The sequence below is a fragment of the Trichechus manatus genome, unplaced genomic scaffold (assembly GCF_000243295.1).
Source record: "Trichechus manatus latirostris isolate Lorelei unplaced genomic scaffold, TriManLat1.0 scaffold00136, whole genome shotgun sequence".
NCBI lineage: Eukaryota > Metazoa > Chordata > Mammalia > Sirenia > Trichechidae > Trichechus > Trichechus manatus.
The window spans coordinates 692,513-713,500 of record NW_004444072.1 but is presented as its reverse complement, the minus strand read 5'-3'; the positions used below and the strand labels follow the sequence as shown (position 1 = coordinate 713,500).

Here is a 20,988-nt window from a genome sequence, read left to right as displayed (position 1 = left end):
TCAGGCCAGTAAATCTGGTCTTTTTTTTGTGAGTTAGAATTCTGTTCTACATCCTTTTCCAGCTCTGTCCAGGACCCTCTATTGTGATCCTGGTCAGAGCATTGCCTACGATATTTTATCTGATATTCTCAGTTGTCTTGAAGTAAATGATGTGTATAATGTTTCAGAATAAGCAGAAATCCCTTTTGTTGTGTCATCTTGTTGTTTAGTTATAGTCTTTCAAGAGACTAAAAAATTTCTTGGAGGCAGGGCATAAAAAATAAAATTATAACACTTGAATTTACTAAGTTAGAAAAAATTCATTTTAGAATTTTAAGAGAGAAATACATTTTTCTAAATATATTTTAATTTATTCATTTTAATTTATTTCTTGAGCAGTTTTAGGTTTGCAATATTCTTTTTTTCCTCCTTGAAGGGTAAGAATTTTATTACTGAGGAATGTCACTTTCTCTGTCATTTCCAAGTAGACTCACTTAGGAAAGTGTAAAATTTCTTCTCAGGAATAACAGGAAGAGTGTAAAAATTCATTTTATATCACCACACTTAGAGGTTAGGACCCCCATCCAAAAAGGGGAAAAAAGGAAAAACAGTTATTACAAATTTTGGGTTTTTTGAGGAAAGGTTCTCTCACATCAGGTTACCTTCTAAATCTTTATCTACAATTTTAAAGGAAATTTTTTTAGCTTCAAGCCTCCTCCTTTTTTTTTTTCTTTTTTTATTGTGCTTTAAATGAAAGTTTACAGTTCAAGTTAGTTTCTCATGCAAAAATTTATACACACACTGCTATGTGACCCTAGTTGCTCTCCCCATCCTGTGACAGCACCCTCCTCCCTTTCACCCTGGATTTCCTGTGTCCCATTCAGCCATCTCCTGTCCCTTTCTGCCTTCTCAGCTCGCCTCTGGACAGGAGCTGCCCGTTTAGTCTCATGTATCTACTTGAGCTAAGAAGCACACTCTTCACGAGTATCATTTTAAGTCCCACAGTCCAGTCTAATCTTTGTCTGAAGAATTGTCTTCGGAAATGGTTTTAGTTTTGGGCTAAGAGAGAGTCCAGGGGGCATGTCTTCTGGGGTCCCTATACTCTCAGTTAGACCGTTAAGTCTGGTCTTTTTATTAGAATTAAAGGAAAATGTAATTCTGTTTTTAAAAATTAATATTTCAGGCCCTTGATTGTGATTGGTGGTTCCTCTGACAGAAGTCAGGAAACAATGGGAGCCTTCCAGGAGTTTCCTCAGGTACCCAGCTCTAGACTTTTCCTCTCGAGCTTAAGGCTTATGGGGAAAAGATAAAAAGCCATGTTTGCAAAACAAAAATTAATACAGATAAAATAGAGGTTCCTGGGAGAATTTAATTTTCCTGAACTAAAAAACAATCGCAGGGTGAATATTGAGAAAGAGCTTTTAGGCCCTACTTGGGATCAGTTTTCCCAGAAATACACCTTTTTGACAAGCTTTTAAACTCTGAAATAAGTTCCTCTAAGAGTTAAAAATATACAGGAATGAAAATGATTTTAAATTATGCCTCTCAGATTTTAGAGAAGTAGAAAAGTTCAGAGGAAAAAATCCTTCTCAAAAGGAATACCAGTAGACCCTGGGCCCACCACCCGCCTGTCAGTTTATTGTTCATGGTGGCTTGTGTGTTGTTACTGGGATGATGGAAACTATGCCACTAGTATTTCATACACCAGCAGGATCATTCATGGTGGTTAGGTTTCAGTGGAGCTTCCAGACTAAGACAGACTAAGAAGAAAGTCCTGGTGATCTGTTTCTGAAAATTAGCCAATGAAAACCCTACAGATCATAACAGAATATTGTCTGATACAGTGCAGGAAGGTGAACCCTCTAGGTTGGAAGACACTCAAAATACACAGTGGCTGCAACAATGAGCTCAAGCGTACCAATGATTGTGAAAATCGCACAGAACTGGGCAACATTTCATTCTGGCGTTCATGGGGTCACCATGAGTCAGAGCCGACACCGCAGCAACTGACAACAACTGAAACAGACCCTGGACAAGTTCGTTTTCATCTAAGAAGACTGAAGGAAAGTATGTCAAGATTTTAAAACACCTGAAAGAACTCGTCAACAAAATGCTGCAGTTTTAAGAATAGTAGTAGAAAGCAAATAGACGAGAGTAAATGATTGACACTAAAGATATAAATATATTTGAGCATTTACAGGACAAAGTTAATAACAAAGTCATTCATGGTCTAGAGGTTTGTATATCAGGAATCATCATGAGAACTTCAAAATATAAACAGAATTTTATATATGATTAATATAAAATACTAAACTCTGGTTTAAACCCAAAACCAAACCCCTTGGCATTGAGTCGATTCTGACTCACAGTGATCCTATAGGACAGAGTAGAACTGCCCCATAGGGTTTCCAAGGCTGTAATGTTTTCCAAAGCAGACTGCCACATCTTTCTTCCATGGAGCAGCTGGTGGGTTCAAACCACTGACCTTCTGGTTAGCAGCTGAGCACTTAACCACTGTGCCACCAGGGCTCTTTCCGACTCTGGCATAAGTTGGTGCAAAAATTGAATTTTTATACTTTTGGAAGGAGATGAAATTATGCTTAGTTAATGATAGAAAATAACAATTATTTAAAAGATGCTGATATATTTGTAAAACCAACACAGCAGATAAGTTATTTAAAGGGAAATGTAGGTTACCACAAAAACTGTATAGATAAAAAAAAGCAGAGGATAATATCCCTTATAAGCCTTTTTTCCTGAAAAGGCAAATAATAGTTTATTAGATTAAATAAAATGACCAAAGAGAAAGGTTACTGATTAATTTAAAATTCAAGTATCAGTTTGTTGTGGAAACACTTAAAACTAAAGGATATAAACATGAAGGACTAAAAGTTAGCAGGTAATCTAAATTCTGTCATACCTGTGGAACTAAGACTATCAGCTGTTCCCTAGATTCCTTACCACAAAGTATCGAGAGAAACAGTCACTATATAATGCTTAAAAGTACATTGTTGTTAGCTGCAGAGTCGACTCTGATTCATGGTGATCTTACGTACAACAAAACGAAACATTTCCTGGGCCCATGTCATCCTCACAATCAGAAGTCCATTACTGTGGCTATTGTGCCAGTCTGTCTTACTGAGGGTCTCCTATGCTCTTGCTGGCTTTCTGGTTCACTAAACATGATGTTCTCTTCTAGCGATTTATCCCTCTTGATAATGTGCCCAAAGCAAGCGAGCTGGACAGTGTTCTGATGTGATCTGTAGGGTTTTCATTGGCTAATTTTTGAAAGTAAATTGCCAGACCTTTCTTCCTAGTCTGTCTCAGCCTGGGAGCTCTGCTGAAACCTGTCCACCATGGATAACCCTGCTGGTATTTGAAATCCTAGTGGCATAGCTGCCACCATCACAGCAACACGTAAGTCATCACAGTGCAACAAACTGACAGAGGGGTGGTGGAATAGGTCGTTAAACAGTGAAAGCTCAACAGTCCTGAATTTATATGTCCCAGACAGCATAGCAACAAATGTATAAAAGGAAAACTAGCAGAAATGTGAGAATACATTATTATTGTAATGAGAAACTTTAACGTTTATTCTTCGGCTTTTTTATAATTTGTATATACAGTATAGAACTGAAAATTGGAAAAAATAAGTAGAATTAACAGACACGTGCATATGAAGGTAGTATGATAAGGAATATATTTTGTTCCCCCAAATGGAAGCAGATAATTTATGAGAACGATGGTGTACTTAGACAGGAGATCCACTAATAAATATAATCAGGATTTTTATATTTCCAAAATCTATACCATAATACTGTCAGAATCAAAGTGCCTTAGGAACATCATAATGAATGATGTTATGATTTTAAAGATTAAAGAAAGGCTGTGACATAGTTTCTTTATCTTTTGACTTACAGTTAAACCTGATTTAATTTTTAGAAAAATTGAAAATGTATTGTTTTGTTAAAGCAAATAAAAAAAAAAAAACACTTTGCTGATGACATGGCTTTACTTTCCCAAATTAGGATAAATGTTAGAAAGATGAATTGCTGATTATCACCATCCAAAGGAGCATAACATAAACTTTGCCACAATTAAAATGAGTCAGTAAATATTGATTGTGCTAGTGACTGTGGTTACAGAGTAAATAAGATGCAGCCTCTTCCTGCCCTTACAGAGTTTTATTGTCTAGAAGGGACTAGAGATATTAAAGACCTATACTGGGCTAAAATATGTACCTTTAAGCACAGACTGTACTAAATAATTTCAGCAAAGCTTCCTTAGCTGTACATTTTACAGCTGTCTGGTCCTGGTGGGCTATCAGAGCTGTCTTCCTGAAATCAGACTGTTGGCAGGAACAGTGTTTTCTGTGATTATGGCAGACAGTAATGACTGCTGTTATTTGGGGCCCTAAATCATCTTTTCTACAACGTCTGTGGCAGTAGTTTGGGGCTTTACCAAAGTCTGTATTCAGACTTTTGAGCAGGCACCAAACCTCTTTTCCTTTTTCTAGCAAAAGTAATTTATGTACGTGATTAAAAAATAATTCAGTGGTGCAGAGGGCATAAAGTTAAAAATAAATGTCTTCCACCACTTCTTTTTCTCCAGTGCTAATGACTTTCTGATGTAGCTTATCAGAATTTTTTTTTATGCACATGTTATCTGTTTGTGATTTGAATAGATGGTATCTGTCTCCTTTTAGGAAGCATAGATGGAATCACATACTACATATTATGCTGCACTTAAGACTGGCTATCTTTCTATATCAGTACATCTGGAACTACTTCATTTTAAAAAAATAGCTGCATAGCATTCCCTGTGTGAATTCACCACAGTTTGATTAAACTAGTCCCTTTTTTTTTTTTAATTTTTATTTTTTAAGTTTTTTGATACTGAGAACAGTGCTTCAGTGAATGCCCTAGTTTATATTTTTATGCACCAGTACAAGTATAATTCCTAGCTTTGGGATTGCTGGGTCCAAGGGTGTGCTTATTGTAATTTTTAGTAGACATTGTCAACTTCCCTTCCTATTTGTACTCTCATCAGCAGTTTATGATGACACTTGTTTTCCTGTGTTCTGGGGAACACTAGGTATTAGCCAGCTTTTTCATTTTTGCCTACATCTGAGAATTAAAACAATGTCTTGTTTTGATTTGCTTACTGAATTATATTGAGATAGAAATTTGATTGTTCTTTGAATAGGCTTTAAAAAAAAAAAACAGTCTAGCTCATGCATTTTCTCCATCTTGCCTCTAAAAATAATAGGAAGTAATGACTTAAAATTTTATCTTCCTTTAGAAGAGTAATGTGATCTGTGGGTGGAATTTTAAGTGATTCTTTTTTTTTTTTTCTTTTTTTTTTGCACATAGGTTGAAGCTTGCAGATTATATAGCAAGTTCTCTGCCCGGCCAAGTAGCATAGAAGCTATTCCCACTATTATTGAAAAGGTACAGTATTTAATTACAAGCTCTCCTAGTGATTGGTTTTTTTTTGGTTGCTGCTACCTATGTTACTTTTATTCTCAATAGAATGAGTAACAATTAGAAATATACACAGGCAGTTAAAAATGATACTGTTAAGCAGCTATTCACATTTGATGATCACTGCCATTACATTTAATTATAGAAACAGGCAAAATAAGGTTTTTTTTTAAAAAGTTTCTCCTATGCTTTAATTTTTTAGATTATCATTTTTTTAATTATATAAAAACAAAGAGAAGAGTATAATGAAATCCTGTATACTCTCTTTTTTCTTTGAAAATTGGGATTAAAGCAGGTTTGACCATCTCTTAGTTGGCTAAACAGCATATTATAAATTAATTTTAGTTAACCAATGTTTATATGTGAAATTATGTTTGAGCTATTTTAAAACCATGAGTTCCAGAAACCATTTGACACACATTTCAGCATCACAGTTTCTGGAAGCCCTGCCGAATTCTTAGGGTTAGGAAGCAGGTGAAAGTGCATGGTACAGGGTGAAGATCTGGCTGGCAGAACCCAGTGAACAATTGCCAAGGTTAAAGTGGGATAGAAAACGAGTTTTAAAGCCCTAAGTATTTTCTTTCTTATCTCTTTCCTTTTTGAACAAAAACATCTTTTAAAATACATAGAATCAAGAGAGGGTATTTAATTTTTTTTTTTAATTGTACTTTAAGTGAAAGTTTACAGTTCAAGTTAACTTCGCATACAAAAATTTGTACACACATTGTTATGGGACCCTAGTTGCTCTCTCTGTTCTGTGACAGCACGCTCGTCCATTCCATCCCGGATTTCCCGTGTCCGTTCATCCAGCTCCTGACCCTCTCTGCCTTCTCATCTCATCTCTGGACGGGAGCTGCCCATTTAGTCTCATGTATCTACTTGAGCTAAGAAGCACACTCTTCACCAGTATCATTTTATGTCCCATAGTCCATTCTAATCTTTGTCTGAAGAGTTGGCTTTGAGAATGGTTTTAGTTTTGAGCCAACAGAGAGTCCAGGAACCAAGTCTTCTGGGGTCCCTCCAGTCTCAGTCAGACCATTAAGTCTGGGCTTCTTACTAGAATTTGAGTTCTGCACCCTGCTTTTCTCCTGCTCCGTCAGGGACTGTTGTGTTCCCTGTCAGGGTGGTCATTGGTGGTAGCCGGGTACCATCTAGTTCTTCTGGTCTCAGACTGATGACGTCTCTGGTTTATGTGGCCCTTTCTGTCTCTTGGGCTAATACTTTGCTTTTGTCTTTCGTGTTCTTCATTCTTCTTTGTTCCAGATGGGTTGGGACCGATTGATGCATCTTAGATGGCTGCTTGTTAGTTTTTATGACCCTAGACGAGGGCATTTAATTTTTTAAAAAATTTTTGGACTTTATTTTTTAGAGCAGTTTTAGGTTTACAGAAAAATTATGCAGAAAGTGCAGAGAGTTGCCATATACTCCCCTCCCTCCTGCACATTACTTCTTCTTTTAACATCTTACATTCCTGTGGTTCATTTGTTTCATTTGATGAGCCAGTATTGATGCATCATAATCAACTAAAGTCCATATGTATGTTAGGGTTCACTCTTTGTGTTGTACAGTCTTGTGGGTTTTGACAAATGCTTTATGTCATGTGTCCACCATTACAGTATCTTACAGGATAGTTTCACTGCCCTAAAAATGCCCTGTGCACCACCTAGTCATCCCTCCCGTCTCCTCTTGACCCCTTGGCAACAACTGATCTTTTCACCAGAAGCTTAGCCTTTTCCAGAAGTCATATATTTGGAATCATACAGTATGTAGTACTGGCTTCTTTTACTTAGCAATATTATTTAAGGTTCTTCCATGTCTTTTCATGGCTTGATAGCTTATTTCTTTTGGACATTTCAATTTTAATTAACATGGTTTTTCATTCCAACTAAGGATGTCCCCCAAAATTAAAGTAATGTTTATTTCATAGTTTTAAATTATTTTCAAGTGGAATATGGTAATAAGGATTGAGAGTTTTAAAATCTGTTCTTCTATTTTATAATAAACGTAGGCCGTGAGAAGCAGTATTTATGGTCGTCCAGGTGCTTGCTATGTTGACATACCTGCAGATTTTGTAAACCTCGAGGTGAATGCAAATTCTATAAAGTGAGTAATAGTTACACTTAATTGCGTTATGTTGTTTACCTTTTAAAAAGAATTTACCTAGCAGTTTATAAGTTAATATTCATTTGTCTTAACTTGTAATGATTTAGTAATTAAACTGAATCCTAGCCAAAGGGCTTAATTCTCTTAATTAAAATGGTATTATTTAATAATTACTTTTGGATTTAATTGAGTTTCCTGAACTCCTCATTTGAAATTTATTCCTCCAGTAACCATAAATGACACATATTAATATAGTATATATTATTGAGACTCTTCATAGTGTAAACCAGGAGATAAGGCGACTGTTGAAACGTTATTGGGACTCAGCAAAAAGTTTAGCTTGTTTATCTGTCTCTCTCTGTGATTTAAAAATATTCCTACACAGATGCTGCTATGATTTGTCATGTCCTCTTATCCCTTAAATAAACTCTGAGTGAACAATCAGTATGAGACACATCTTTGTCACTGGTGTCTGAGTCACCCCTGGTAAGGAAGGGTACTTGGGTTAATGCCTCAGCCTTGTAACCATTTAGTGCATTCCTGCTGTTGTGGACCAAATGGTTCTCTAGTGACTGCAGGGAGACAGTGGGCCTTTCTGTATACTCAGTGTACCACGGAGGGATTTCTGTTTGGATGTGTCGGACAAAAAGGACATCTGTTGTGCATAATACCTGAACATGGCAATAAGAATAATGCTATTGCCTTATCTGGTGAGTGGAAATATAGTGAGGTGGTTAAAACATGGACTTGGACACAGAATGATCTGGTTCAGTCCAGTCTCTGCCACATGCTGTCAGGGTGCCTTAGGCAAGTTACTTACCTTTTCTGAGCCTTAACCCCAATGGTAAAGTGGAGATAGTGGTAATACCTAGTCTCACTGTTGTGCAAATTAAATGAAAATAAATAGCACCCAGTAAGTATTAAAAATTAGCATTTAATGTGGTTATACTATCATTACAACTACTGCTACTATTACTACTACAATGCAATGGCATTAACCCAGATTTCATGTCACTGAATTACCTATTTGACTGCTTATTAGATGATATTAGGGAATGTGATGAGGATAATTGTGGTTATATAAGGGAAGGTCCCTATCTTTTAAAGCTGCATGGGGAAGTTTTTAGGGGTAAAATGTCTTGATGCCTATAATTTACTTTAAAATGGTTCTGAAAAAAATACACACACACACACATGTGATAAATGTGATAAAATGGTGTTAGTTGTTGAATCCAGATGGTGGAGATATGGGGTTTACTGTACCACTTTTTCCATCTTATTATGTATTTGATATTTTTCACAATAAATAATTTGAAAGTTGGCCTCTTTCAATTAACAGGACTCTTTATTTTCAGGTACGTGGAGTGCTGCATGCCCCCTCCTGTTAGCATGGCAGAAACCTCTGCTGTGCGTATGGCAGCATCTGTTATCAGAAATGCCAAGCAGCCCCTTCTTGTCATCGGGAAAGGTAGCATCAGACGAGACTCTAACACTTGCTAGGCTTTAGAAAGAATGCAGAATATGTTTAGAAATTATCCTCATTATTTATTAACAACTCCACTAATGTTTGAAATTGGAATAAAAGTTCTCTTCATTTAGCATTGTATGTCCATTCATGTATGTACTGTAAATTGCTTTAATATTTTTAAAGTACATATTGTCAAATTGCTTTCTCCCATAATGCTGTACAATTTGCAGGCCTGCCAGCAATTTATTATAGTATCCATTATGAGTTTCTAGAACTGAGGCTGCTCTGAATCACATATGATTTAAGTTATTACCTGTCCCTAGTAGGTTCCATGCTAGTCAATTATCAACTGCTCGGGAACTAACTACGTGGATATTAAAATTGGTTTTAATAAAAATGGTGAAGAACACAAGACAATTGAGGCCAGAGCTGTGCTGAATGCATCTGTGTGATGTATTAGCTCCGTAACCTTGTCAGACAACTACTTTTAGTCTCAGTTACCTCACTTATAAAATAGGGATGTTAGTTACCGCAACGGGATTGTTACAGTTAAATAACAGACTATATAGAAGGTACTTAATGGGTGCTAGTTTTCCTTCTTCCTTTAATAAACATTTGATGAGAACTTATTATAAGAACAGGGTTATAGAAAACATTCATGAGGGATATAGAGAAATAATGGTCCTTATCCATGGAGGAAGTAGACCTCGTGACAAATAATTGCAACATACTGTTAAGTGGTGTGTACGGAGAGACTGAGGTGGATTCACAAGGGAAGTAGCAACAATTTGCTTGTGGGTGGTGTGGAACGACTTCCCAAAAGAGATGGAACTGCAGCCGCATGTTAAAGTGGATAATAGCATATCAAGTGCACAGGGAGAGCAAAGGCAGTCCAGGAAGAGGGAACCAGGTATACAAAGATACTGAGGCGGGAGGGAAAATATAAGAAAACTTTTGGGATTTACTGGGATTCAAATAATTAGAAGTTCTGGGTAAGGAGTAATATTCTACCAGCCCTGAAAAGGAGTATAAAATAGCTAAAAAAAAAAAATTATAATGGCCTTAATGATATAAGAAATGGAATCATCCCTATTTTTAAACAGTAAGTTCTCTTTAGTATCATCAGGGGCATAACTATGGTTATTTCACAAGCACACACCTGTAAAAACCAACGGTATCTGTTCTCCTTGGGTTACCCTGTTAGAATCACAGAATTGTTGAGCTGATTGGGGGAGGAGGTGTCTGCAAAAGTTTAGAAACTTATGCCCCATATTAGAATTTCCATGCCTGGACTAGGAGACTCTGCAGTCCAAGTTTGCTGGTGGTTGGGAACGATGTGTGAGCATAGAGAGAGCCTCTCCCTGACAGGGCAAAGTCCCTCCGTGTCTGCCTGGATCCCCTCAGTAACAATAGTCCGTTCAGGGAATTGTGAGTAGTAGTTCAGCGGGGCCATAGAATGGATAAGTGGGAGTGGCAAGAGATGCAAGATGAGACTTTTGTTTTGGGATAGACATCCTTCAGAATAATTGGGATTATTATTGGGGAGAAGTCAGAACTATTGCTTTTTTAAACATTTAAAAATATTAAAGATCAAAACCATAGTCACAGTTTGTTTTGGGTTTAAGCTCTAGATAAGCAGAAGGAGAATCTTTGAAAAGATCTAAAAGCAATTTCACATGAACTGTTTTAGAGGGTCACAGTGCCTGGAGCGTAACTGAATTGTCCAATACATTTGCATTTCTTGTAGGTGCTGCTTATGCCAGAGCTGAGGAGAGTATCAGGAAATTGGTTGAGCAATGTAAACTGCCTTTTTTGCCCACCCCCATGGGAAAGGGTGTAGTCCCTGACAACCATCCAAACTGTGTCAGAGCAGCCAGATCCAGGTGCGTGGCGTTCCTGATTTTAAATACAATGGCTTGGCAGATTCTGGGCTAATTTAAATTATTTTCTGATCTTTATGAATCTAGAGAGAAGTTTGCAAGAACCGTGTAAAAAGATCAGGAGACAAATTTAAACACACGTGTTTCTTTTTAGACTTTTCAGCGCTTTTAAGATGTACTTCCACTATCTTCTGGCCTTCCTGGTTTCACATGAGAAATCCACAGCCATTCAAATAATTGTTCTCTACATGTCATGTGTTACTTTTTCCTGGCTGCTTTATCTTTGGGTTTCAGCAGTTTGATTTTGATCTGTCTGGGCATGATTTCTTGCGTTTATCCTATTTGAAGTTCTCTGATCTTCTTGAATCTGTTAATTTATGTTCTTCACCAAATTTGGGAAGTTTCTTCAATTTTTTTTTCCCCTTTCTTCTCTCTTTCTGGGACTCCCATGACACAGATATTAGACCTTTTGATATTATCCCATGTCGTTGGGTGCCATCAACTTGATTTTGGCTCATAGCGACCCCATGTGACAGAGTAGAACTGCCCCGTAGGGTTTGCTAGGCTGTGATCTTTACAGGAACAGATGGCCAGGTCTTTCTCCCGTGGAACTACTGAGTGGATTTAAACCACCAACCTTTTGGTTAGCAGCTACATGCTTAACCGTTGGGCCAACCAGGGCCCCTTTAAAACAAAAACAAAAACAAAAAACCAAACTCATTGCCATTGAGTTGAATCCAACGCATAACAACCCTGAAGGACAGAGTAGAACTGCCCCATGGGGTTTCTGAGGCTGTAATCCGACTGCCACATCTTTCTCCTGCAGAGCTGCTAATGGGTTCAAACCACCAACCTTTCAGTTAGCAGCTGAGTGCTTAACCATTGTGCCACCAGGGGTCCTTTAGGTCCCTGAAAATCTGTTCATTTTTTTCCAATCCTTTGTCTCTTTCATAGTTCCTGTTTCTCTGCTGAGAACTCCTATTTTTCCATGTATTTCAAAAATATTTCTCTTTACCTTGTGGAACATAGTTACAATAGCTGCTTAAAAGCCTTTGTTAACCAGTTCCAATATCTGGGTCATCTTTAGGTTGGCATCTATTGATTATCTTTTCTTTTGAGAATTGGTCACTTTTATCTGGTTTTAAATATTTTTTATTGTATCCTGGTTATTTTGAATACTATGTTGTGAGATTCTGGATCCTGTTAAAGTCACCTGTAAAATGTTTTTGTGTATTTGTGTGCTTTCTTTGGGGGTGGGGAGGCAGTGTGGGGTGTGTGTTAGCAATCAACCAGGGAGTCAGCCTGGTTAGGTTCAGACTGCAGGTTCGGTCTTACCTACTGTGGCCAGTAGTTCCCGTGTCAGTTCAGTTTCAGAGCCTTTGCTGTGCTGCTTTGGCTCCATCCCACACATGCTCAGCTCAGGGGTGAGCCCCAGACTTGTGCTGGGTCACACCCAGAATTAGGGGTTCTTTTGCTGTCTTCTCCAGGACCCCGTACCCACTCTCTGAGTCCTAGGAATCCGTTTGCCTGGTCCTCTGGCCAGAAAGATGGAGCTTCTTTTGGAATTTTAGCTGCTTGGAAGCCACCATAATATAGCTCTGTAACTGAGACTGTCCCCAGGGCAGAGAGAGCTAGGAGAGGAAAAAAGAGAAAACAGAAAAAAATCTGAGCCCCCCTACCCCCAACCCCAATACTTTTCTGCTCAGGGGCCTCTTTTTTTTTAATCCTCTGGTCAGAAAGAGGAGCCCTGGTGGTGCAGTGGCTAAGCAGTTAAGCTCGGCTGCTAAACAAAAGGTCGACAGTTGGAATCCACCAGCCACTCCTCGGAAACCCTGTGGGGCAGTTCTGCTCTGTTCTGTAGGGTCGCCATGAATTGGAATTGACTCGACAGCGACAGGTTGGTCAGAAAGACAGGGTTTCTCTTGAAGTTTTTGCTGCCTGCAGTTCTACAACTAGGGTCACCCTGAGCCAAAGCCAGGAGATAAAAGAGGGGAAGAAAACTTAGAAACTCACTCCCTGTATGGCTTGCTTCTTCAAGATTTGACACCCCCTCCCCCTAGTCCGCCTGTTGTTCACTCTGCAGAATCCTCAGGTAGTTGCTTTTCTATTTTGTTCCGAGTTCTTATTGCAGCCCATGGGAGAGCTAGGGTGTAGTGGGCTTACTCCATCTTGACTGGCACAGAAGGCTCTCTTTTCAGACTTTTAAGATGCACTTTAGACGTACTATTTTTTTTTTCTTTTAATTCCTTGAAATTTCTTTACTATGAAATATTTTAAACATGTATACAAGAAGAACACTCATGTAACCACCACTCAACTTTATCAAATATTAGCATTATGTCATAATTGCCTTAGGGTTTTTATTTTATTTTTTTAAGAAACAAAGGATTACAGATTTTTGGTCCCTTGTGTGTATTTCCTGATCCCGTTTCCCCCTTCGATCTTCACAGTTAACCACCATCATGCGTTTGTTTTTCATATTCTCATGCATGCATTAAAACCAATTTTGAGAGTTTTAAAAATGTTACATTTGCTGATTGATCTTTATTGCTCGTTTAATGCCATCTTAATCAATTATGCTTTACTTTTTATTCATATTAGTATACTTTGTACAGTAACCAAATTAATTCCGGCATTATTAGGATGTCTTTTTGTGTGGATATTTTAGCCTGATTTGAGCTAAAATTTATCCTGATTCCAGCCAAATTTTTAGAAGATCTTGCTAGTGGCATTAATAGTGTGAAAAAGATAATTGAGTCAGTAATTACAAGGATTTTAGAGTGTCATCATATGCAAATCTATCCTGCCAATTGCAGTTTTTATCTGTTTGTTAAATTGGGTGCCACAGAATTGATGGAGTAAATGAAGACGCTTTTTTTGAGAATATCCTTAAAATGATAACTGAATTTCTGTGAAAAATAGCATAAATAACTGAAGAAGACAAAAGCAATAAAAACAGACCTAGATGGTAAAAGATAGGAAAACAGCTAAGAAGCAGAAAAGCAAAAAAAATAAAATAAAAAAATAACCCCACAGCAATTATGGTAATAAGCTCTCCTGGAAAAAAGCAGAGACATTCATATGGGGTTAATCATAACAACAACTATATACATTGTAAGAGCCACATCTGAAACAAAATGATACCAGTTACAAATAAGATTGGGCGAAGATGTATGAGGTGAACAGAGAGAAAGCAAGGGTGGCTATGTTAATTTGAGACACTGTGGATTTCAAAGTAAAAATCATTAAAAGAGATTATAAATTAATTATTTTGAGAAAAGACAAAATACGTAATTAAACCTAATATAGCATTAGATATATAGAATGAAACTATTAGCAATATACTTGGTTTAGTATTTCTGGAAAGCAGTCTGGGATATGAATCAATAGCCTTAAAACTAACTCCTTCTGGGAGTCAGTGTGAAGTGTGCATTAAAATTCAAGCACAAAGGTGTGCAACTTAGAACTAGTAACAGAGAATGTCCAACAATAGAGAAAAGGTTATTTATATAAATTACAGTATATATGTTCAACATAATATGTAGCCTTTAAAAATTCTGTATAAGAAGAACATAATGACAGAGAGACATTTATAAGAAGCAAAAGTGCAGTAGACAGTATTATAGTATATGAGCTCAGCTATGTAAAAATATGCGTACATAGAAGAAAAGACTAGATGGAAATATGCCAAGATTTTAATAACAGTTAATAAGGTGACAGTATTGGGTGATTTGATTTTTTTTTCTTTATACTTTTTTTGATCTTTCTAGATTATCCACTGTGGACTTGCATTAATTTTTATAAGTTGGCTTAGAAATTTTAGTTTGAGAGATCAAATTAACCCCAAGCACTGATTCTGAAGTCTAATGCAAACTTCAGATTGTTTATTTAAACTATGCTAAGTACTTCAGATACTAATTTTAGAATCATTCAAATAAGAAATATAAACTTTTTGTGTTATATTGTTTTTTTTAATAGGGCTTTGCAATTTGCTGATGTAATTGTGTTATTTGGTGCAAGGTTAAATTGGATTTTGCATTTTGGACTGCCTCCACGATATCAGCCAGATGTGAAGTTTATCCAGGTACTCAGAGAGGAGGGATTTAAATCAGAGCTATCTGTAATTCACTGTTCTCTCTCTTTGCCATTACCAGTTCCTCTTTCTTCTTGGCTTTTGTAAAGAACTATTTCTCTTTTTACAAAAGTAGAATCTTATAAATTGTGTAAAATAATTATAGGTACCAAGTAAGCTGCTTTTTCAAGCCTAAGAAACATAATGTGCCAGTTTACTTGTACCAGAAAACTTCACAAAATCAAGTTTTAAATAGCTTGAAAAATAAGCGTAGTTTGCCTCTTCTCCGTTAAAAAAGCAACAATAACAACAAAAAAACAGTTGCCGTTGGGTAAGCCCCCACTCATGGCAACCCCATGTGTGTCGGAGTAGAACTGTGCTCTGTGGGGTTTTCAGCGGCTCATTTTTTTCAGAAGTAGATCTCCAGGACTTTCTTCCAAGGAGCATCTGGATGAACTTGAACCTCCATCCTTTTGGTTAGCAGCTGAGTGTGTTAACCGTTTGCACCACCCAAAGGCTTCCCTCTTTTCCATAGTTCAAGAATATTTCAAAGTAGAAAAGAGATTTAAGTAGTATGGGAGGTTAGAATGGAATATTCAGTATTGTTAGACCTTGAATTCTTCTTTTAGATGCCAAAACTTTCTTTCACCCTTTGGTTGGAAATTTCTAAACTATGCTACATTTACCTATGTTATTAAGCAGGGGTTGTGGAACACACTGTGGCCTCTCTTTGATGGCTCTTGTATCATTATGACAGTCTTTATAATCCAGGTACCTAATGGGCAGGGGAAGTACTGCCTACATGGCATGAAAACCTATTGGCCCTATACAAATTGGCCCCATCCCATTTTATATTTGATGAACCCACTATAGTTGCTGTCTTCTCCCTTTGTATCTTTTACTTCTTAAGAAGTCAGCCTCTAATAATAGTCCTTTTCCCAGCTGGGGCGATTGAAAACTAAAACCACAAATAAGCAAGACCATGGATGTACCTGGAGGATACTGCCATCCCTTGATTACAGAATAAAGTCCGTCCTCTTTGGGCAGCTAAATTATTCCTAATTAAGAACCCATTTTCACTTGCCCTGGATGCCCTTGGCCATCCAGAAATGGGCTTCTGAGTAACTGGGAAGTAATCACGCCATGCTCAAGGAGTGGTTCACAAAATGTGATCCCGGACCAGCAGCATCGGCATCACCTGGTAACCTATTAGAAATGGCAATTCCCAGACCCACCCCAGACATATTCGGTCAGAAACTCTGGGGGGTGTACTGTTACAGGTGTACTCTTTATTTTAACAAGCCCACCAGGTAATTCTGATATATGCTCATGTTTGAGAACCCCTGCTCTAGATAGGAATCCCAAATGTAATTAAGTAGAACCTTATTATTGCTTAGATTTAAAACTGTAATTGATCAGGTCAAACACACCAAAATTCCATAAGTAGATTTTAAAATGAGGGAAAATGATGAAGTTCTCTATCCTAGCTATGATACTCATATAGTTCTGTCGATTTTTACTTTTATTGAAGGACTTCTTGAATATCAAATTTTCTTTATCATATGTTATATATACGTAGTTAATTTATTCCGCCTTAGTTGACTTCTTAAACATGGCTTGTTCTTCAGCCTAGTCTCTCTTTTAGGTTGATATCTGTGCAGAAGAATTGGGGAATAACGTAAGGCCTGCTGTCACTTTGCTAGGAGACATAAATGCTGTGACTAAACAGGTGAGCACTTTTGCCTGAGTTTTAACTTATGCAGATTGGTCTTTAAAGAACAGTTCTTGAAAACATTTCTACCTGGATTCACTTGGTAACTGGAGTATTAATACCAATTTTAAACAAAATTTATGGTGAAAAACTATTCTTAAATATAACTTTGAAACTCGGTGAATCTAACTCCTTGCACTTAGACCATGAGTAAGTTAAACATTTCTGGAAGGTGATTGAAAATTTCAAGTCATTAGTAGGCAGAACAGTGATTTACTAAATAAGATCCAGCTATGTGAAAAATTATAATACAACTTCCAGAGGAACTGAATTTATAGCCAAGAAATGGCTTAGGCACTGGGAAAGTCTAACTTAATATTTCTTCCGGCAATAAAGAGCTTTTTACTCTTCAAACTATAATCAGTGACTTGTCCAGGTTCTGATTATTTATACATAGTTTATACATTTCATTATAATAGGAGATAAAATATTGTCACATTCATTACTGGATTTTGGCTGATACAAATTGGTTTTATTAACATGATTATACAATTTAAAAACAAACAAACACCAAGTGCATTGCCATTGAGTTGATTCCAACTGATAGTGACTCTATAGGACAGAGTAGAACTGCCCCATAGTGTTTCCAAAGAGTGGCTGGTGGACTCGAACTGCCGACCTTTCAGTTAGCAGCTGAGGTCTTAACCATTGTGCCACCAAGAGCCCCTGATTATACAATAATAGCATGCAATTCCAAATTACATATTAAATCACTGTGGAGCATTTGTTCTGTGTCATAGGAATCTGGGGATGTTGGCCTTCCTGCTAGGGTTCTGTGAAAAGTGGTGGATTTTCTGCTAGTGTCAAAGACTGAGGGAGACTTAGGAACCCCTGCCTATGAAGTATAGCTCTGTCCTGTGGGAATCCCAGCTCTAGCAGAAATCCACACTGATTCAGGCAGAAGCTTTCCATGTTCCCCATTTATCTTCTATCAGCTGTAGGGTGCCTAGAAAAAAAAACAAGCAAACATACGAGTGGTGTGAGAGGTAGGCTAGAAGAGTATTATTGTCTTCTTTAATAAAAGATTGTTTTTATGTTAATATGATTTAAGTTTGTTTTCAAAAAGGTAAGAAAAAGTTTGTGGTGTTTTTAGCTTTTAGAACAATTCGATAAAACACCATGGCAATATCCTCCAGAGAGCACGTGGTGGAAAACTCTGAGGGAAAAAATGAAGAGCAACGAAGCTGCATCCAAGGTAATTGTGGGACTCACTGAAACTCAGGAAAGCCTTAGGTTCATGGTTCAGTTAGTTCTGTCATAATGTGACATATGCATTCCTAAAAATCACGCAATGAACACCACAGGGCTTGTAAGGAAATAGAGTTAGGAGCACAGTGCTCAAAAATTTTGTGACACATAAAAATAAGATGTTGTGTGTCACTGAGTAGCACAAATGTACACACATTAAGTAGTTCAGAAATGCATATATAGTACAACAAATATGGCACTCTACCTTGAAAAGGAAGTTTGTATGGAATTGGGCATGGAAAGCTTGCAGCTTGTGCGTTAGGGAGAAGTGGTAGAAAGAGGGTCATCTAAAATTGGACGGAAAGCTTTATCACCAGTTATGGATGGGTGTGGCTTATTGTCCTCAGTTTGATGTCAAAACCAAACATCGTGGTTAAGCAGTCAGTCTTTCACAGCCTGAAATCCTGAGGCATGTTTTTCTGCTTTAAGATGTAGGTTCTTTGAGACATAAGTTTATAATAGCTGTTTCATTAACATTGAAAAAATGGTCCAATGTATAGCCTTCTTTTTCAATTAACTTTTGTATCACTGCTGAAAATTGTTTTGCAACATTCTCATTTGCACTTGTGGCTTCACCTGATAGCTGAAGGCTTTGGAAATTGTAGTGATATTTGAAACTATCAAACTGTCACCTGCTAGCACTCGAAGGAGCCACTTCTGCTCAATTTGATGATTTTTGTTTAAAGTCTTCATATGTAAGTAGTGCTTTCTTTTTGATTGTGAGAAAGGTTGTTTCTGATTTTTTTTTTTTTTTTTTCACTTTTCTACGTATTCCTACCCATCTTGGTTCAGCTGGGTGCAGCTTTTTGCTTTTACCAGTGTTTCTTGCTGACAGAATCATGCATGACCAATACAAATTGTGTTGGAACAAATTCACGTTTTCAAAATAAGCGTTATAGCACAACTGACTCTACATGATCCTGTCTTATGTTGGAATTTTAATCAGGGACTGTTTCTCCTAGCAGGAGCTAGCCTCAATTCTGTTTCCTGAATCGTATCATTAATCTGCTCTCTTCCCTTATTTAGGAGGAATGGAACTGGCCTCTGGTGCAGGGGTGTAAGAGGGCCACTCATCCATCTTGGGTATAATCTCAGACCAAAGTAACATGGGGGAGAGGCAGTGCTGGGGCTGATAGGGCCAGTGGGATGTTGCTGCTAACGCCCCATGTGGCTTTCTGTCAGCTCCGGTAGGCATATGGCTAGACAAGAGGCATTTCCTTGACTCTCTTCTCCCTCCATTTAGGGACACCCTAGCATAGTGGGTGTAGTGTATTTCCTTTACCCTCCAGTGTGTGTGGATGGTGGGAAGAAGAACCAGATTTTCAGATTGTTTTCTAAAATCTTAACATTTTTATTTTAAATTTAGGTACATACCTTAAATATTTTAGAATAAAATGTTTACTTTTTCTAAGGCAGTGTTTCCCTAAGACTGCTGAATAGGATTGACTGGTTTTGTTTAACCAAGTGTTTCCCACCTGTCCTTACTAAAGGGATTCTCGTTTTTCTCAGCACGTCTCCCAGGACTGTTCACAGGTCACTTAGCTTCTCAGCGTAGCCGTTTCACAGCCACGGGGAACTTGGAATTGTTGCCTAGTGGTTTGCCAAATTGGTTTGATAATAACTATGGACATTGTTTATTTTCATTATATTCCTATCTATTCCCTTCTGCTGTTTTAGGAATTAGCTTCCAAAATATCTCTACCCATGAATTATTACACAGTATTCTACCATGTTCAAGAACAGCTACCTAGAGACTGTTTTGTGGTAAGTGAAGGAGCAAACACTATGGACATTGGACGCACTGTGCTTCAGAACTACCTTCCTCGTCACAGGCAAGGCTTGCAAAAAAGAAAAAATGTAGCTCTGTTATTTAATTTTAATGTGTTAAATACATTAAAAACCCACTGCCGTCAAGTCGATTCCGACTCATAGCAACCTCGTAGGGTTTCCAAGGCTTTAAATCTCTATGGAAGCGGACTGCCACATCTTTCTCCCATGGAGCCACTGGTGGTTTTGAACTGCTGACCTATCTGTTAGCAGTCGTTCACTTTAACTTTAACAATACTGCAGGTTAATAAAACATTTGAGAATTATATATTTTCAGTGTATAAGAGCATAGTTCATAAAAGTATTCTTGGGTAAGATTTTGTAGTTTTTATGTGTGATATATCCTAGCGATCATGTGATAATCTGTATACTCAGTGTTCCCAGGATATATTCACAGTCTTCTAAGCAGGCACAGGTATCATTTTCCTCTTGTTCTACTTACCCTTGCCACATTAGGTCTTCACATTCTAATAATTTTAAATCAAAGAAAGAATGGTTTATTGTTTATTTTCCCATTAGCCATGTGCATGCATACAGAGGGCTTGTACTAGCCCCACCCTCTGTAACATGGCCCAGAAAGTTTCACTGTAGCTTTGTTTCCCAACAGGCTTGATGCTGGTACTTTTGGAACAATGGGAGTCGGTTTGGGATTTGCCATTGCAGCTGCTCTAGTGGCTAAAGATAGACACCCAGGGCAGCGGGTCATCTGTGTGGAAGGAGACAGTGCATTTGGATTTTCTGGCATGGAGGTGGAAACCATTTGCAGGTAAAAAAGCATCTTGAGACTGAGCGTTGTTGTTTTCCAAAATATGAAAAACTACCCATAAAACCCACTCACCTGACAAATGCTTATCAAGTGTTCATGTGCCAGGCACTGTGGTGTGTCCTGAGCATGGGAATATAAATAACCCAGGGTCTTTCTCTTCAAGGATAGCATGTTCAGGGCTGCTTCTGGAGTCAGATGGCCTGGATTTAAATACTGGCTCTACCATGCCTGAGCCAGGGGACTTTGGTTAAGTCACTTAACCAAGCATCAGTTTCCTTTCTCTTAAAGTAGGAACAGTAATATGCCTGCCTTAGTGGATGGTTGTGAGAAACAAATGAGATCGTCTAGGTAGAGGTGAATGCTTAGTGAACATGAGCTATTCCCATGATGT

The 20,988-nt window shown here is 37.7% G+C and overlaps 1 protein-coding gene across 4 annotated transcripts in view; it reads left to right on the top strand.

The window, feature by feature from the left end:
* HACL1 (2-hydroxyacyl-CoA lyase 1) overlaps nucleotides 1-20,988 on the top strand; it is a 42,307-nt gene that overhangs the window by 11,774 nt on the left and 9,545 nt on the right. For 2 of the 4 annotated variants that reach the window (XM_004385266.3, XM_004385269.3), the window contains 10 exons: nucleotides 1,163-1,235; nucleotides 5,352-5,429; nucleotides 7,471-7,565; nucleotides 8,921-9,033; nucleotides 10,781-10,916; nucleotides 14,892-14,997; nucleotides 16,631-16,714; nucleotides 17,850-17,951; nucleotides 19,682-19,836; nucleotides 20,439-20,597. In XM_004385266.3, coding sequence (XP_004385323.1) covers nucleotides 1,163-1,235; nucleotides 5,352-5,429; nucleotides 7,471-7,565; nucleotides 8,921-9,033; nucleotides 10,781-10,916; nucleotides 14,892-14,997; nucleotides 16,631-16,714; nucleotides 17,850-17,951; nucleotides 19,682-19,836; nucleotides 20,439-20,597 — 1,101 coding nt within the window. The remainder of the gene's footprint in view (nucleotides 1-1,162; nucleotides 1,236-5,351; nucleotides 5,430-7,470; nucleotides 7,566-8,920; nucleotides 9,034-10,780; nucleotides 10,917-14,891; nucleotides 14,998-16,630; nucleotides 16,715-17,849; nucleotides 17,952-19,681; nucleotides 19,837-20,438; nucleotides 20,598-20,988) is intronic. The other 2 variants (XM_023739518.1, XM_023739517.1) reach the window with 1 other exon arrangement.